Raw genomic sequence first — 17,837 nt, 5'->3', positions numbered from 1 at the left:
CTGTGTCATTAGCAGGAGAGTACCTGTGTCATTAGCAGAGTATCTGTGTCACTGGCAGAGTACCTGTGTCAGTAGCAGAAGAGTACCTGTGTCATTAGCAGGAGAGTACCTGTGTCATTGGCAGAGTACCTGTGTCATTAGCAGGAGAGTACCTGTGTCATTAGCAGGACAGTACCTGTTTCAAGGTTCTTTTCTGTAGTTTAAAATCTTAAAGTCATGCTATATTGAATTAAGCAATAAGCATAAATGTCTGAGTCATTTCTAGGTAGGTCAAAATACTGAAACGTTAATTAGTAAACATAAATGTAAGTTTATATATTTTAGCATCTTATTTTATATGGTATATAAAAGCTAAATACATTTAGATCTATTAATAAAAACTTGAGAAAATCTAGCTATCTAAAAAATTATGAAATTGTTTTCATCTACAAATATTGATATAGAACAGTTCAAAATTACTTCCTAAGTTTTCACTAGAAATTCGGGTTACTAGCAGTTACAACTGTAGTTAATATATGTAATCGAAACTAATAAATATAAGAAACAATTCTGTATACAATGTATAAAGAAAACCAAAGTATTTTTGGTGATGAAAGATGTAAAGACATGGAAATGCGTGTTGAGAAAAAAATATTTTGTCTAGAAGTTGAAGATTATTTCAAATTGAAGGAATAAAAAAGATATAGATAAAACTAAGTGAATAAAGTTGAAAAGAATAGAGAAAAGTTGTAAGAGATGATCAAAAGTTTATGGAAATCTGTGGTAAAAAGATGACAAAATTGGACAGATTTGTTTATAAGGTTTTATTAGCTTAGTGTTGATAACGCACTATGAAAAAGTAAAATTTGGTTTTCTCTTTTGAACAAGAATTTTCATGTAATATTAATAAGAGACAGTAAAAGACTTTTGTTCACCTTTTGAGGAAACTGCAAAAAAAAGAGAGAGGAAAGGAGGAGACAGATTCTATCTCATGCTGTCTTTCTCAGATCTGTTTATTGGAAAATGGAGACTCCTCTCTATCAAAGAAGAAAGGTTTCTGCTTTTTAAACCCTTTTATCACTTTGGCTAAATGAAGAGTATCTTACAATGCCTTATGATCTTATTTTGATTATTTTAAACCTTTGACATATTTGACAGGCTTCCCCAAATCAAATTTCAAATTGTCTTTTTTTTTTTTTTTAACCTCAAACTAACTTTGGGATGCTACAGAGGGCCCCTGCAGCATCCAAAAGAGAAATACGATTATTTGATACATTAAGTTTATAAGCTAGTAAAATCCTAGAGTATCGTGCCTTCAAGGAGATTCACGGAAAGGATGGAAAGGACCCTGACAAGCACTCTTGAATGACAAGTTTCTGACAACTTTAGGATCATATCATTTAGACTGGGTATGAATTACCAGCACTCTAATGAACAGACTGACTGGTTTATGAAACTGATAATCCAATTAGGACAAAAATTAATTGAATACCAAGGAAATACTCTACCAGATTTTCACGCTAAGTCAGCCACTAATGAAATTTGTTTCAATATGTAATTTAGATGAACTCCATGATCCACAACAAATTTACCTATAACAACCCATCTAATAAACAGTGCTATGTACCTGAATTGGAGAAACAAAACTGACATTTAAGAAGACAGAAATCTTCCCTTTTGCGGCCATCAACAAAGATGGAGCAGCCAAAACGAAATTCAATCCTTTTGCAGCTTCCAACCAAAGCAAGAACCACCAAAGACATTTCAATGCACCTTCCACATTCACAGGGTGATTATGTCTTCCTCTTTCCAAGGAGCTGAGACAGATGTACAACGTGCAATCCACGCCTATCCAAAAAGACGATGAAGTTCAGGTTATACAAGGACACTATAAAGGTCAGCAAATTGGCAAAGCAGCCCAGGTTTACAGGAAGAAATATGTCCCCGACATTGAACAGGTGCAGCGGGAAAAGGCTAATGGCATAACTGTCCACATAGGCATTCATGCAACAAGGGGGTTATCCCTAGGCTAAAACTGGGCAAAGACACAAAAACATTCTTGAACAGAAAGCCAAATCTCGCCAAGTAGAAAAGGAAAAGGACAGATATAAGGAAGAAACAATTGAGAAGATGCAGGCATAAAGTGATCTTACGTAAATCTAACGTTAAGTATGAAGTTATAGAGAGCCTGGACAGAAGCCTGGTCTTTCCTGAATCCTTAAAGGTTCTTTTTTTTTCTTTTTTGGAGACAGAGTCTCACTCTGTTGCCCAGGCTGGAGTGCAACTGCACGATCTCAGCTCACTGCAACCTCCACCCACCAGTTTCAAGCAATAAAGCTTCCAATATTAAAAGCTCTATCCTCCATGGTCCGTCATAGAAGAGGTTAGACGATCCAAGTAGAATACTGGCATGGTTACTGTTCTAAATTGCTAAAATGGTTTATGACCAATGTTTGGTCTGTCAAATCTACAATCCTGGGAAGGCAATCAAAACTTCATGTACATTTCTGCTATGTGATGGCCCATTTGAACATTTTTAGAGGGATTTCATTCCATTGCCATTTTCAATGCATGTTTTCTGATTGTACAGAAGCTTTTCCATTCAAAAAGTCTGGGGCTACAACAGTAGATAAAAGGTTACTAGAAAGCACGTTTCTCTCGTGGGATGTACCTGGAAAGATTGCTAGTAACAGAGGTACTTGTTTCACCAGGCAAGTTGTAAAACCCTGAGATAAGGTATCATAGGTGCAATCACATGAGGTAAAGCTAACTGAATTTACTGGATTCCCCTGGTCTAAAGTACTGTGGACTGATGACAGGTCTACTTCCATGCAGAAAACACAAGTTGATCCCTTATGCAGGAGTCACTGGAAGGCCTATGTTCCTAGTAATAAAACCTCACCTATCTTCTGCTCCTGAGCTCTGAATGACCAAGTGCTGCAAGGCTTTAGTGCATTATCCCCAAGTGTATTTTCAATAGGTAAAGAAAACTTTTCATGGTCCACTGAGGACATTCAAACCCTACATGATCTAAAGCCTAGAAACTGAGTCTTCTGGAAACATCATCAGGGAAAGACTGCCCCTGCCTCCTACACTGCCACAAAAACCTCAGGATCTTGAGCCTTGGGTTTACAATCTCACAGCTGAAACGGGCCCCTCCAGACTCTTGGACCTATATACCTACTGGCGGCCTTAAGGTAAAGCTAACCATGAAAGTTTCTCCCCAAAAGCAGACAGCCTCCTAGATGTGGACAGCTTTCCCGAGATCATGGAGAAATACTTTTCTGCTATCATGAGACTCTTATCTCTCAATAGTTGCCTTGCTTGTGCCCCTATGATGGAACTGGAAAAGGGGTATCTCATGTACACTTGTGGGGTATACTTTTGTGGAGAGTTTCATAGTCAACATTAAACACGGACAACTTTATTGCACAACAATTTTAACAAATGTAACATACAAATGGCAAATAGGGGAAACTGCTGCAAGGAGAGGGAGTATATGGGAGCTCTCCGTATTATTTGTTCGATCTATCTGTAAAATTTATTAACAAACCTACTAATTTTAAAAAATCTGGATTTAATCAGGAAACACGCTGTCTCTTGACATCTTGAACATATTAGAGCATCAACTGATTCAATTTTTAGATACATTCAGCTTTAGCCAAAGTGGTTAGAAACCAGTATACATGTTTATTTCTCAGGTTACTTTAGAGTTTCTACTAGTAGCCTGACATTTATGCTTTTACAAATCTGTCAAAACTTTCAATTAGGGCAGAAAAATCATAAATGTCTAAAAGGAGTCCACATTACCCAAACACCTTTGATACCATCAGTATGCCTGATTGCTTTTGGCAACATTTTAGAAGTGTCTGGTATCTAGTGATCACACTGTGGTTAGCATGAATATCTTCATCATGTCAGCTATTATGGCATAGTAGAATATTATTCTTTACCAAAGTGATACATTACTTCTACGTATATTGAATTCAACAACAAAGAATAAATTTGCTCTATTTTTTTATCCAGAAAAGAATTTTTAAAGGCTCATTTGTTATACCCATGACTTTCACAGATTAAGAATGAAAACAATATGATTCCTCCTCTCTCCTCCCGTGTTGGAAGTGTTTTCATCAGTGCTACTCTACCACTATTTTAATGTTGACAGGAATGATGTAATCATCATATGTCTGTCACAGGTATTTTTTTTAAATGCACTTTTTCAGAAGAGTTAAAACAGCTCATCCCAAGCCCTTTTTCATTATTAAAGACAAAACAGAACTGTAATATAATCTCTAGGAAAAAAAAATACTTCAGTAAATTCCCACTAGCATACCTGAATCTTTACAGCAACTGCTGCTACAAAGCACTAGGAGAGATTGGAAATTTTCCAAACAATTGCTGGACCTCACATATTGGGAAATGCAGGAAATGACTTAGAATTATTTGAAATAATAATTTGGATAGAAGAAGGGTATTAGTTCTCACACTGCTAATGAAGGCACACACAGGACTGTGTAACTTATAAAGGAAAGGGGTTTAATTGACTCACAGTTCCACAGGGCTGGAAGGCCTCAAAATCAGGGTGGAAAGCAAAGGGGAAGTAAGACAGGTCTTACTTGGCAGCAGGCAAGAGAGCGTTGTGCAGGGTCACTCCAATCTGTAAAACCATCAGATCTTGTGAGACTTACCTGCTACCACGAGAGCAGCGTGGGGGAAACCATCCCCATAATTCACTTGTCTCCACCTGGCCCTGCCCTTGACACATGGGGATTACTGCAATTCAAAGGGAGATTTGAGTGAGGACACGGCCAAACCGTATCAGCAAGTTTAGGAATCAAAACTGATAAAAAAATAAACTAGTGTGAGTAGAAAGCTAAAGGTAATACTGAAGATTAAGAAAAATAAATGGGGCAGGGGTGGTGGCTCATGCCTGTAAACCTAGCACTTTGGGAGGCCGAGGTGGGCAGATCATCTGAAATCGGGAGTTTGAGACCAACCTGACCAACATGGAGAAACCTCGTCTCTACTAAAAATAAATAAATAAATAAAAAATAAATTACCCAGGTATAACGGTGCATACCTGTAATCCCAGCCACTCGGGAGACTGAGGCAGGAGAATCGCTTGAACCCGGGAGGCGGAGGTTATGGTAAGCCGAGATCCAGCCATGGTTTTGGTGAAGGTTAAAATTCAGAGCTAAATTCAAGATGAACCCCATGCCACCAATTTCTGCTCCTTAGGTTTGTTTTAGATGTCAAGGGCTGTGTTAAGAGAGACAAGAGTTGAATATGCATTGAGTAGGCATATTTTGTAGATAACAAAGGATAAATGTGAGAACATTAAGATATTAAAATATGAGAAGAATATTGAACTAAAAACCATTCTGACTCTGCCTAGGCTTCCATTAGTGCGGCGTTTAGAGACTAGGCAGGTAGGTAAACTCAAATTCTATGGGTGTGACACATTAAGAATCCATAGGTCGGGTGCAGTGGCTCACGCCTATAATCTCAGCACTTTGGGAGGCCGTTGAAATGGGCAGATCACTTGAAGTCAGTTCAAGGCCAGCTTGGCCAACATGGCAAAACCCCATCTCTACCAAAAATCACAAAATTTAGCCAGGTGTAGTGGCAGGCACCTGCAATCCCAGCTACTCAGGAGGCTGAGACAGGAGAATTCTTTCAACCCAAGAGGCAGAAGTTGCAGTCAGCCGAGATCATGCCACTGCATTCCAGCCTGGGCAACAGAGAGAGACTCTGTTTAAAAGAAAAAAAAAAAAAAAAAAAGAATCCATACAGTGCCATCACTAGTATCCAATATGTCTCTGGTATCATCATGAAAAAACCCTATCCTCCACAAGAAGACGGACTCCAGCTGCCTATTCTAGTATTTGAACACTTTCTCCGAAATGTCCTCTACACAAGCAAGATACAAGATTTTCCCTTCATATCAATGTCTTCCACTTAAATAGCCCACTACTGCCATCCATCTCAGGCTGCTCTTCCTTGGATATGCACGGGCATCATCACTCTTTTTGTCACAATGTTTATACAACAGATCTCTTACAGTACCAGGCGCAGGTTTCTTAAGCACAGTGGAGTACAGAAGTGCATCTCAATCAGCCAAAGCACACTGGTGCCCTTCTCCTCGTGACCACGCACCACCTCATCATCCTTACCATCATGCACCTCTAATTTTCTCTTCTGTCTCCACTATTCCTAGGACATTCAATCAGTGGTTCTGAAATTCTTAAATAATCATGTGGGTGCTTACACAAACGGCACTGAACAGTACCATGGAGAATGCATGTACTCAATGGCAGCTTTCTGAAGAAACATGCTCCATATACCTGCAGTTTCCTAGGCCCATCTCAAAAAAAAAAAAAAAAACTAAAAAAAAAAATCTTTTTTAAGCAAAAGGCATAACGTTAAAATATAAACCATTGATAACATGATTTTGGAGACAAGACAGATTGACTATATATTTTAGTTAACCCTATCCAAGAACGCTGCATTCTGCTCATCTAACTCATTTCAACAGAACACACTATCTTGAAGAATGAATGAATGTATTCTTCAAATATCAACTATGTTAGCTCTGTTTTTGTCAAGAATTAGAAAGCAACAAGGTTAAAGTTTCGGTCAAGCCTATAGTTAACACAAATCGATTGCACATTTCAAAATAGCTAGAATAATTTGAATGTTCCTAGTGTAAATAGAAGATATTTAAGGAGATGAATATCCCAATTACCCTGTTTTGATTATATGAATTTATCAAACTATCACATGTACTCCAAAAACATGTTCATCTACTATGTATCAATAAAAAATAAATTTAAAAATAAAAAACTTAAAATATTCTGTGTGGCTGAAAAATGACCAATTTATTTTGAATAGAAAACATGCAGACAGAAAAACTATCATGAAAATTTAAATATGTGAACAGAGGGTAGGAATTTTAAAAAGGTAATTTTTCTTAGAACTTTATGAAGTTCAAGAAAAATACCCTAAAACCAATATAAAGAATAGCAGGCACTGTACGCAGCAGTTCACCCACAATATCATGTTTGAATCTAGCCACAGCCATAAAGCAGTAATAACATGCCTAGTTATCATTCCAATTCTTCCTGTTGCAAGTAACAGAAAACCAGACCCCACCTGGCTGAAGCCAGTAAATGAAGAGACTAACAGGAGGGCCATGCTCAGGGCTCAAATACGTCACCAGGACATGGATTGCATCCTAGTCTCAGCTCTGCTAATTCCTGTAAAATCCTCCTTCCGAGGTTCACGGGGTAGCTGCCACAGCTTCCGGCTCTCACCTCATGATGACAAGCAAGACAACAATACAGCCACCACTTCATGACTGTTCTCATTTCTACACTCAGGAGAATGAGAGAAATTTCCAGTAGCACCCATAAAAACACTGAGTCCACCTGGCTGGCCTGGCTAGACATATGGCCAACCCTGATTAAGTTGCTGTGGACAGGGGCCTGGATTTTCTGCTTCACTTAGACTAGTCATATGTCCCATCCCAGGACTGAAGAAATGCCAGGGCTGTTGCTGGAGAGTGGCTACTGTCCCCTTTACAAATCAGGAGCTCATGGTTTAGGAAGATGAGCTTGCCAGAAATCAGACACTTACTTGTAAAATAAGTCAAAATTTCAACTTAGGTCTACTTAACTGAGCCCAAAGTATTACAATCAATTATGGCTGTTATCCTAGCACCCACGTCGCAGAACGGAGGAGCCCGAAGACTGCAAAGGACCCTTCCTTTTCTTCTAGATCCATCACCGATTGGAATATAAATCAATGTTACAATATTGAAGAAATCTGATTATGTGGAAAAAAATCATTATGAATTTTCATAGTCTGTTTTTGCAAACTTCAAAACAGGAATGATCAGTTTAGAAAAATTCATTTCCACTAAGAAAAAAGTAGAATCTTAAGTGGAGTTTAAAATTATCCTGTTTCATAGATATGTCATGTTTTCCAAATTTGTTTTTTAATGTCCTTAATGATTAATGATCAATTTCCAGTCTAAGTTGGTTGGTAATTTCTTGAGACCTTGCTTTCTTTTTGTTTTTTGTGTTTGTTTTTTAAAAAAGATTACTTGCATTTGTATATTTTCTCTGTACTTTCAGCCAAATTTCTAATTAAAGTACAACATCAGTCGAACCAACACAATAAAGTAATGTCATTTTAAGACAAGAAAAAACAAACTTCTACTGATTTCTGCTTCTGGCCATGAAGGAGTGTGAGGGACCAGATTTAAGTTCTTAAACTACAAAAACCAGGCCAAAAAATACAGGTTTCCAGGCACTGGACGACAGGGAGTGCAGGGCTGCGATCCTTAAGAGAAGGGAAGCAGCCGGTCAGGGGTTTCCAGGCCACAACCCAGATGGAGGCCAGCAGAGCAGCAGCAGAGGATGCAGGCTGAGGGCTCCAGGGGCCAACACGCAATCCGAGGGAAGCCCTTCCGTGGAGAGCTGGAGCTCTGGGGCGGCCTTCCCGAGCAGGTGCAGCGAGGAAACACCCGAGGCCGCGGCGAGCCACACGGGGGAGGAAGAACAGCCCGAGCTCACGGGAGCGGGGACGAGTTCCAGCTCCAGACAGCCCCGGGGGGGAACAGCGCAGCATTCGGGGCGTCAGGGAAAGCGCCCCAAGGCTCCGCTCGGGAGCGTGAACGCCACCGCCCGCTGCAAGCCTGGAAAGGAACGTGTTTCTCACGTCACTGCGACGTGTCACACACGCGGTCTGTCACGTAGGTAGCAGGAAAAAGCCAGCAGGCCACGCAGGGCGCACCGGGGCCTGCAACCAAACGCAAACGGCCGGGCCCACGAAGCAGGACACGCAAAGGGATCCGGAGAGAGGGGCCGGGAGTCGCCGACTACGCCAGACCGCCGGCGCCCACGCGGGGGTGGGGGCCGCGCTTCCGCGAGCCCGGACGCCTGAGCAGCGCTGGGGAATCCAGGGATCCCCCAGAAAACTGCCCTCGACTAACGGCACCGCAAAGGGGCCGTGCGCTCGAGACCCTGGAGCGAGAACGACCAGTCACGCGGGGAAGCAGCCGGGCCGCAGGCCCAGGTGGACGGGCGGCTGAGGAGCGGGGCTGCGCCCACAAAGCCGCCAGGGGCTGCGCACTACAGCGCGGCAGGCGCGGGGCTTGGCCGGCACCACACGGGACCCGGGCGCCTACACGCCCCTGCGCGTCAGCCAGCCGCTCCCGAACGCCCGCCACGCGATCCCCAAAGACGCCCGCGGCGCAAGCCTCGAAGGGCACGCACCTGCGTAGGGACGCGGACGCCATGGGCGGGGCGGGGCGGGGCAGGGCAGGTGAGCCTGCGCAGTGTGGGCCGGGCGGGGCTGGCGAGCATGCGCAGTGTGGGCCGGGCGGGGCTGGCGAGCATGCGCAGTGTGGGCCGGGCGGGGCTGGCGAGGGAGCGCGTGGGGAGCGGGCGCAGAGGCGGGCGTTGCTATGGCGACGGCGAGCGGCCGTGGAGTTGCCAGAGGGAGCTGGGGCGGACGTCCCTGGGTTCCCGTGTTCCCAGCAGAGTCGAGGCATGCGGAGGCTTGGAGGCGGGGGCGGAAAGAAGGGCGGCCCGCGAGGCGGGCGGGGTGCGTGGATGCGGGGTGGGGGCCGCTCGCAGCCCCGGTTTCGCCTCCTCCGAGCCGGGCCGGCGTGGGCCGGGTCCCGCCGCAGCATGGCCTCCTCGGGGTCCGGTCGGTTCCCACAGCTCCTCCTCCCTGAGGGGCGCGAACTCACGGCGGCCTAAAGCCTTAGAGCAGTGATCTCACGGCGGTGATTTTAGACCCCGGTAGGACCCGCCGCCATCAGGGGCCGCAGGTGCGGGGTGGTGTCCGCCCCCGGGAGCTGGGGCCTCTCACCCGCGCTTCTGGCGGGAGTAGACTCCCAGGAAAAGGCCAGCGGCGTTCACCAGGCAGGAGAGAACGCCAGGACCCTGCGTGGAATTGCATCTGTACGCCTTGGGCCTGGGTCTCGGGTGTTTTTATGGAGAGTGTTTAATAAGCTGTGGTCACTTGCTTTGGCACCCCAGTGGTCGTTTCTGCCACCAAGCCCTGCCTCTTGAGCTTGAATACTGGGATTTACAAAGCAACGTGTTCCTGGCATCTTAGCTTTCAGTACTGCGCAAGGGTTACCTGTCGAACCTACCAGTGCCACAGACTCGTATATTCACTCACCTGGTATTTGGTTTTCGCATGTATAAACTGGAGTTGGACTAGATACTTGAAGCATTTTCAGTATCTTTAAAATCTGAATTTTAAACTCTGGAACATAATACCATAGGACTTTAAAAGAGTACAGGTTTTAAAAGCTCTTACCTTGATATTAATGACAGTGGCCTACCGTGTGGAAACGAGATTAAATTGCAGACTGCAGATGTGACTGGACCGTAGGATGCAAACTATCTTCTGCCAGGTTATGGGCGTTTTGGAAACAGGAACTGAAAAATCTGGCAGTGATCTTTCAGTATTTTAAATTCTTTCCACCATTTCTCCAAGTTCAGTTGTCTGGATGACATATGGGGTGAAACTTCTTTCAAACATCTCGATGCCAGAATTGATGGGGGAACAGGAAACGGTCGCAGTAAGAACCATCACCAAAGCCTCTGCAGGACTTGAGCAGCGACTGACGTTTTTACCCCTAACCCTGGATATCTCAGATTTGGCTGTGCTTTTACACCTTAGTGAGTTTGTTCTTTCAGTTGGAGTAACTTAATACAAGTGTTAGTCTTTAGAAATGTAGTTCGGATTAATTTCTTTTTTTTTTTTTTTTTTTGAGACGGAGTTTCGCTCTTGTTACCCAGGCTGGAGTGCAATGGCACGATCTCGGCTCACCGCAACTTCCGCCTCCTGGGTTCAGGCAATTCTCCTGCCCCAGCCTCCTGAGTCGCTGGGATTACAGGCACGCACCACCATGCCCAGCTAATTTTTTGTATTTTTAGTAGAGACGGGGTTTCACCATGTTGACCAGGATGGTCTCGATCTCTTGACCTCGTGATCCACCCGCCTCGGCCTCCCAAAGTGCTGGGATTACAGGCTTGAGCCACCGCGCCCGGCCTTGGATTAATTTATATTTTTACAGTTAGGCCCTCAGTACAGTAAGTTCTCACTTAACCTCATCCGTAGGTTCTTGGAAACTGGGGCTTTAAGCCATGCAGTGTATAAGGAAACCAGTTTCATCAAGGCTAATTGATAGAAAGAAGAGGTAAGTTCCTACAGCACATTCCTGGTCACAAAAACATCACCAAACTTCTAAATAACGACCAAAGCATTTCTGTATGAAACATTGAAATACATGTGAGCTCTACATACACTGAAGAAAGTAAGATCATTATCCAATTTCTGGTGACTCAGTGAGTGACAGGATCGTGGAGGTGCTGCCTTAAATCAAGGATAATGTTGGCCTAGCCAAAGCTCTGAAGCGCCTCCTCCCGCCATGCAGTTTCGAAACAAACCAATTCTCAGTTGACTGCTTTCCTGCTGCACCGGGTGTTGTCCTGCATCTGTGTGATTACCGTATGCTTTACGAATTTCTATTTGACGATAATTTGTATCCTTCCATTCATTTTCCAACCTGTTTATTCCAGTTCAGGGTGGCAGGGAGCCGAGCCCATCCGGGCAGCTTAGGACCAAGGCAGGGAACAGGGCTGGAGAGGAGGGCACCCCATGGCGGGGCACGCTCACTCAAACACTCAGACAGGGACAGGCCAGTGAGCCTCATGTGCATGGCTTTGAGTTGTGGGAAGAATCCGGGATACCTGGAGAAAACCCACAGCGTGTGGAGAGAACGTGTAAACTCCACACAGTGGCACCTGCTGGGGACCAATTTTTTTTCTCATCAAAGTTGTAACCGAAACATTAGAAGAAACAATGTTATTCCCAGGCCTGCTATGCCAGTTCCTAGATTACTTGAATAAATTTCTCCTCAGAGTGTATTTTGAACACGTCTGTCTTCATAAAATATACCACGTCCAAAATCTAAAAGGGCCAATTCCAAATTATTCTTTTGAAGGGAAATTAGCTTTGAAGGGAATTGAAGCAAGTATAACAAGAATCTGTTCTGTGTGAAAAGACCTATTTTAGATACTTCAAAGGTCATCTCATTAATCCTCACGGCAATGCTGCAAAGCCAGCACAATTGCACCTGGTTTATAGATGAGGAGCCTGGGGCTCAGTTGTGGTAAGTATCTTGGGCAGCAATGTGGTAGCGTTCAACTGGAACTCAGGTTGATCTCTCCACATATTCTGTATGTCAGTGTTTTGGACAGACTGAAGTTAGCCAGTGTTCCTCTTGCGTTCCAGTTTCTTCATTGTTCCCTTTCTCCCCAAAATAAGCATATCATGCTGATTTCCAGCCTGCCAGTGCTTTCCTCCTACCTGAAGTGTGGCATGTTCATTTTCCTCTGTGTAGCTTTCAAATGCCACTTTAACTGTTATCTCTTTAGGAGATTTTTCCTTTACAAGTCTCCAGTGCTAGCCTGAAATTTTACAGTACTTATCTGTCATATATTAATGGATTGATTAATAGTAACCACTTGTATTAATGTGTTCTCAACAGCTCAGGAGTGAACTATTTGAGGATAGGGATGAGTCAAAGTGTAACTGATTTGAGTTCACCCCCTTCCTCCAGAACCAGAATGTGTTGCTTAGTGCCACCCTGTAGCAGGCATTCCCACTGCTGCATTATCAGTTAGACTGTTCCACAGATCGTTCTCACAGACTTCATAAAAGGTTTTGATGTGCACTGTAACTCTGACTTTCTGTTGACCATGTTTTTCAGCAGAAGAATAGAAGGAATATGATATGATGTGATGATAGAATTTGTGATAGCCAGGCAACAACTTCTGATTCGGCATGTTAAAACATAAGGTATCCTATTTTTTCTTAAACATACACATTATTTGACTCATGAAATATATTTTAATTCAGCTGTTTGAGAGTATAAAAAATAGTTTGCAAACACTGCTTGAACTAGGAATTGTTACCAGGAATGGGCAATGCCAAGCGTGGCATGGGGCAGTAGACAGGTTGATGGGAAAAACAGTCTCTGGTGATATTTACTGCAAGCATCTCTTAGCTGTTTGGTGATTTTTTATTCTGCATAGGAAATTACTCAGTTTTCACAGAAAGGCATAAACTGAAATGCAAGATTCTATTTAGTAGTTGCCTGGAGTCTGACGGGTTTGTTTAGGCACGCACAGGTTTATAGGTCATAATGAATTTATGCATATTATAATTAAGTCTTAGTAATTAGGTGAAAAGATATTCCTGTATTGTTAACATAAATGCGGAGACAAGGGTCTGCTACCACTTACGTAACAATGAGTCAAGCATTCCTTGCTATTTGATTTGGTCATATATGCCATCAAGGTTGAGTACTGAAACCTTGTAATAGCTTCTAAATGATATATTACATAATATTCCTCTAAATATGACTTATTTCTTACTTTGTAGGGTCACTCATCTAAGAAAAATAACTTGGCAATCAATGCAGTTGCTTTACAAGATCACATTTTACATGATCTTCAGCTTCGAAATCTTTCAGTTGCAGATCATTCTAAGACACAAGTACAAAAGAAAGAGAACAAATCTCTAAAAAGAGACGCAAAGGCAATAATAGATACTGGACTTAAAAAAACTACACAGTGCCCCAAACTGGAAGATTCAGAAAAAGAATATGTTCTTGATCCCAAACCGCCACCATTGACTTTGGGTAAGCGGATGTGGTCATGCATCTTTTGACGTATTAGAGCTTCTGAATCTGTTGAGGTCAATAGTATAATTTTTTATGTTACAGAAATAATTTATCTCGATTTATAATTATACAGAAACGTGTGTATGTACTGAAGGCATGTGCGTGTTGAAGCTTGAAAATGATAGGGGTCATTAGAGCAAGAGACTAAAGACAGTAATGGTGAGTAGGGTGGCAAGTAAACATGGGAGAACAAAAGAGATACCTGTTGGTTTGGAGTGATAAAAATAAATTTGAGTAAATCAGTGATGGAAAAGAAAAGTCCCTTATAGTAGAATGACTGTAACTCATGGAGATAATAGACAGGAGATAGAAAATCACCTTTGGCAAATATTACAGTAATTGTCATCATTGCTGAAATTAGAAATAAGAAAAATTATGTCCAGACACAGAATATTGAGGTAGCCTCACAGTTTCTTCATAGATGCAAGTACACAACAGGGAGAAAAACAGTGACTTCACAGTATTTCAACCGTACATGGTAGCACTTGGCAAGCAGCACCTGAACCAAGTAATCCCAGTTAGCTCAGCAGTAATGCACAGGCCAGCATCATGTGCCTCCCGCTGAAAGATGCAATGTCACTTCTGTGGCATTCTTAGCAAAATGCATATCTAAATTTAATCATGAGGAAACCTCAGACCAGCCCAAGTGAAAGACTTCCACACAGTTCCTGGCTAGTACTCTTCAAAAGTGTCAAATCAACAGAAGCAAACGGAGACCTAGAAAAACTGTTCCAGATTATAGGAGACTAAAGGAACATGGCAGCTGCAAGTGCAATTTGTGACCCTGGATCAGATCCTAGTCCAGAAAAAAAGACATCAGTGTGACAGAGAATCATATCTGCAGAAGGATGCAGGCTAATTGATAGATGATATCAACATTAATTTTGTGGTTTTGATCTTTGTACCAGGGTTATATAAAAGGTTAACATTTGGGGTTAAGAACATAGGATAATTATTTTCTTTTTACAAGTGTGAATATTTATTTAGAATGAGACCAAAACTTGCAACAAATTAGGAATTTCAAAAAAGATGAAAAATATCCCAAACAAAAATCAATAAAAATAGCATAATATTTTATATTAATTCACTTACTGAAATATCTCTATAATACTTTTTCCATCTCTTTTGATTGCTAGGCACTCTTTAATATATTTTCATGTGACAATAATTCTGTAATGGCATTTTCTATGGAAATAAGTCAGTTTTACCTCCATCATAGCTGATTGAAATTCTTTCCTTATAATAGGTGGGATACACAGCATGCAGCTTCACACAACTTTTTACTATGTATAGTATTGCTACAGGTTTGTGCCTATAAATAAAGGCATGTAAATCAATTCCATTTCTTCTAATTAATAAAGGAAAGGAAGTGTGTTATGAACTTAATTGTAAATGCTGTATTTAAGTATATTAGTTTCCCGGTGCTGCTGCAACAAATTAGTACAAACTGGGTGGCTTAAAACAAAAGAAATGTGTTCTCTCACTGTCCTGGAGGCCAGAAGTCCAAAGTGGCGCTGTTGGCAGGGTTCCACAGGAGAACCCTTCCTTACCTTTCCCTGGTGCTTCCTGGCATTGCTTGGTTTGTGGCAGCTTCACTCCGGTCTCTGCCTCTGATGTCACACGACCTTCTTCTCTATGTGTGATTGTGCCCTCCCTTCTCCTCTTCTTATAAGGATACCATTCATTCGACGTAGGGCCGACTTTAAACCAGTATGACCTCATCTTAACTACATCTGCAAAGACCCTCTTTCCAAATAAGGCCAACATTCTGAGGTTTCAGGTGAACATGCATTTTGAGGTGACACTATTCAACCCAGTACATCAAGTATGTCGGTGATGGGGAGAACTTCGGTCTAGATTAGGCATCAGTGAGACGGAATCCTTCACTTACATTTGTTGTGTGGAAGACTTTTTCACAGCATCAGTCTAAGTACATTCTTTGTTTCTTATCCACTACTCACATGTATTACTGTGGTGATAGGCACCAGAGGTCCAGTTGACAGCTCAATGTGGCTAGGCTATGGTTTGAATGTTTGTCCCCTTCAAAGCTCATGTTGAAATTTCAATTTGTTTTGTTTTTTTTTTTAGACAATCTCCCTCTGTTGCCTAGGCTGGAGTGCAGTGGCACGATCTCACTGCAACCTCTGCCTTCCAGGTTCAAGTGAATCTCATGCCTCAGCCTCCCAAATAGCTGGAATTACAGGTGTGTGCCACCACACTCAGATAATTTTTGTATTTTTAGTAGAGACGGGGTTTCACCATGTTGGCCAGCCTGGTCTCAAACTCCTGACTTCAGGTAATCCACCCAACTCAGCTTCCCAAAGTGGTGGGATTACAGGCATGAGCCACCACACCTGGCCTGTTTTTGTTTGTTTGTTTGCTTGCTTTTTGTGTATGTGTCTTCTTTTTTATTTATTTTTATTTCAGTAGCTTTTGTGTTACAAGTGGTTTTTGGTTACATGGATGAATTACATAGTGGTGAATTCTGAGATTTCAGTGCACCGATCACTGGAATAATATACCTTGTACCTAACGTGCAGCTTTTTTTTTAATCCCACACCCCTTTCACCCTTCCACTTTGAGTCTCTAATGTCCATTATACCACTCTGTACGCCTTCGCATACCCATAGCTTAGCTTCCACTCATAAGTGAGAACATACAACATGAGTTACTTCACTTGGAATAATGACCTCCAGCTTCATCCACGTTGCTGCAAAAGACATTTTTTCATTCATTTTTGTGGCTGAGTAGTATTCCATGGTGTGTATATACCACATCTTCTTTATCCACGGGCACTTATGTTGGTTCCATATCTTTGCAATTGTGAATTGGGCTGCAATTTGTGTGTATGTGTCTTTTTCATATAATGATTTCTTTTCCTTTGGGTAGACACGCAGTCATGGGATTGCTGGATCGAGGGATAGATCTACTTGTAGTTCTTTTTTTTTTTTTTTTTTTTTTAAAGGTGATCAGTTATTTAATTAGATCATCAGGACATTTAAAATACCAATTTGTGAGGATAAATTCCATTTGTTAGGGCAAACACAGATCGCAGGTAGCCCTGGAGCTGAGGAATAGCTTTGATTTTTGGTAAAATTTGTGAGTCCACAGCTTTCTGATCAATCTTGCACTGCTGTGTGATCTCGTATTTCTCTTTTTCTGTGTCGAAGATCTCACCTTCCTGGTGTCTGGGCTTTCGCAGCTTCTTCTTGAAGTAAGCATCAGTAAGATGTTTTGGGATTTTTACATTGCTGATATCAATTTTGGTTGAGGTGGCAGTGACAAATTTCTGGTGCGTTCTTCGCAGAGGAACTCGATTGAGGACCAGAGGTCCAGTCACAAGTAATAAGCCACTAGCCAGCTGCTTCGGGAAAACCAGGCTTTTGCCCCTGTGGCTCCAGTGAGGATGATCAGAATGGTCCCGGGGGTGATGCTGGCTCGCAGTTTTCTCACGTGCTGACTCAAGGGTTTTTGCCGTGGCTCAACAGCTTTCGAGGCACATCTTCAGTAGGATAATACTTAGGCATTTTGCGAAGTTTAACCACCTGGGTACCGCCGTTTTTGTCACCACCAACTGGTTTTGTAACAGTTGCAAGAACCTTCTCCTTCTTTTTCTTTTCAACTTTGGATTTAGCTGCTGAGTACTTCCTCTTGTACACGGCCTTTCTGGAATACATGGCAGATCGGGAATACCTGCCGATTCCTCTGACAAGAACAGGATTGCGGCTGCAATGGGGCTTCCCCTTCTTGGGCTTTTTAGCCTTGAGGTTACCCTTTTTCACTTTGCTACCAGCATCAGCCTTCTTGGCTTCAGGTTTCTTCTCTTTAGTATCCGGCTTCCCAACTTTTTCACCCGCCATCTTGCAAGATGGGAAAGAGCTCTACTTGTAGTTCTTCAAGGAATCTTCATGCTGTTTTCCATAGAGATTGTACTAATTTACATTCCCACCAGCAGTGTATAAGCGTTTGCCTTTCACCACATCAACAGCAACATCTGTTGTTTTTGACTTTTTAGTAATGGGCATTCTTGCAGGAATAAGGTGGTATCTCATTGTGGTTTTAATTTGCATTTCCCTCATGACTGGTG

General features: G+C 42.4%; 1 protein-coding gene and 2 pseudogenes across 7 annotated transcripts in view; 1 reads left to right on the top strand and 2 right to left on the bottom strand.

Moving 5' to 3' along the window:
- Positions 1 to 8,217: 8,217 nt before the first annotated feature.
- On the bottom strand, positions 8,218 to 9,380 carry LOC116527792 (annotated as a pseudogene).
- Positions 9,378 to 17,837, top strand: part of RNF32 (ring finger protein 32) — a 41,439-nt gene continuing 32,979 nt past the window's right edge. For 2 of the 6 annotated variants that reach the window (XM_032244895.1, XM_032244898.1), the window contains exons 1-3: positions 9,378 to 9,531; positions 12,776 to 12,864; positions 13,450 to 13,708. In XM_032244895.1, coding sequence (XP_032100786.1) covers positions 12,850 to 12,864; positions 13,450 to 13,708 — 274 coding nt within the window. In that variant the 5' untranslated portion in view covers positions 9,378 to 9,531; positions 12,776 to 12,849. Of the gene's footprint in view, positions 9,532 to 11,035; positions 12,865 to 13,449; positions 13,709 to 17,837 lie in introns of those variants that run through there. The other 4 variants (XM_032244896.1, XM_032244900.1, XM_032244897.1 and 1 more) reach the window with 3 other exon arrangements.
- On the bottom strand, positions 16,713 to 17,625 carry LOC116527789 (annotated as a pseudogene). Its single transcript, XR_004258735.1, has one exon. The product of XR_004258735.1 is annotated as a 60S ribosomal protein L6 pseudogene (transcript).

This window comes from Sapajus apella, unplaced genomic scaffold (assembly GCF_009761245.1).
Source record: "Sapajus apella isolate SASKATOON/1434 unplaced genomic scaffold, GSC_monkey_1.0 scaffold56, whole genome shotgun sequence".
In the NCBI taxonomy this organism is placed as follows: Eukaryota; Metazoa; Chordata; class Mammalia; order Primates; family Cebidae; genus Sapajus; species Sapajus apella.
Note: the sequence above shows the minus strand (reverse complement) of the source record. Positions and strands in the feature narration are given on the sequence as shown.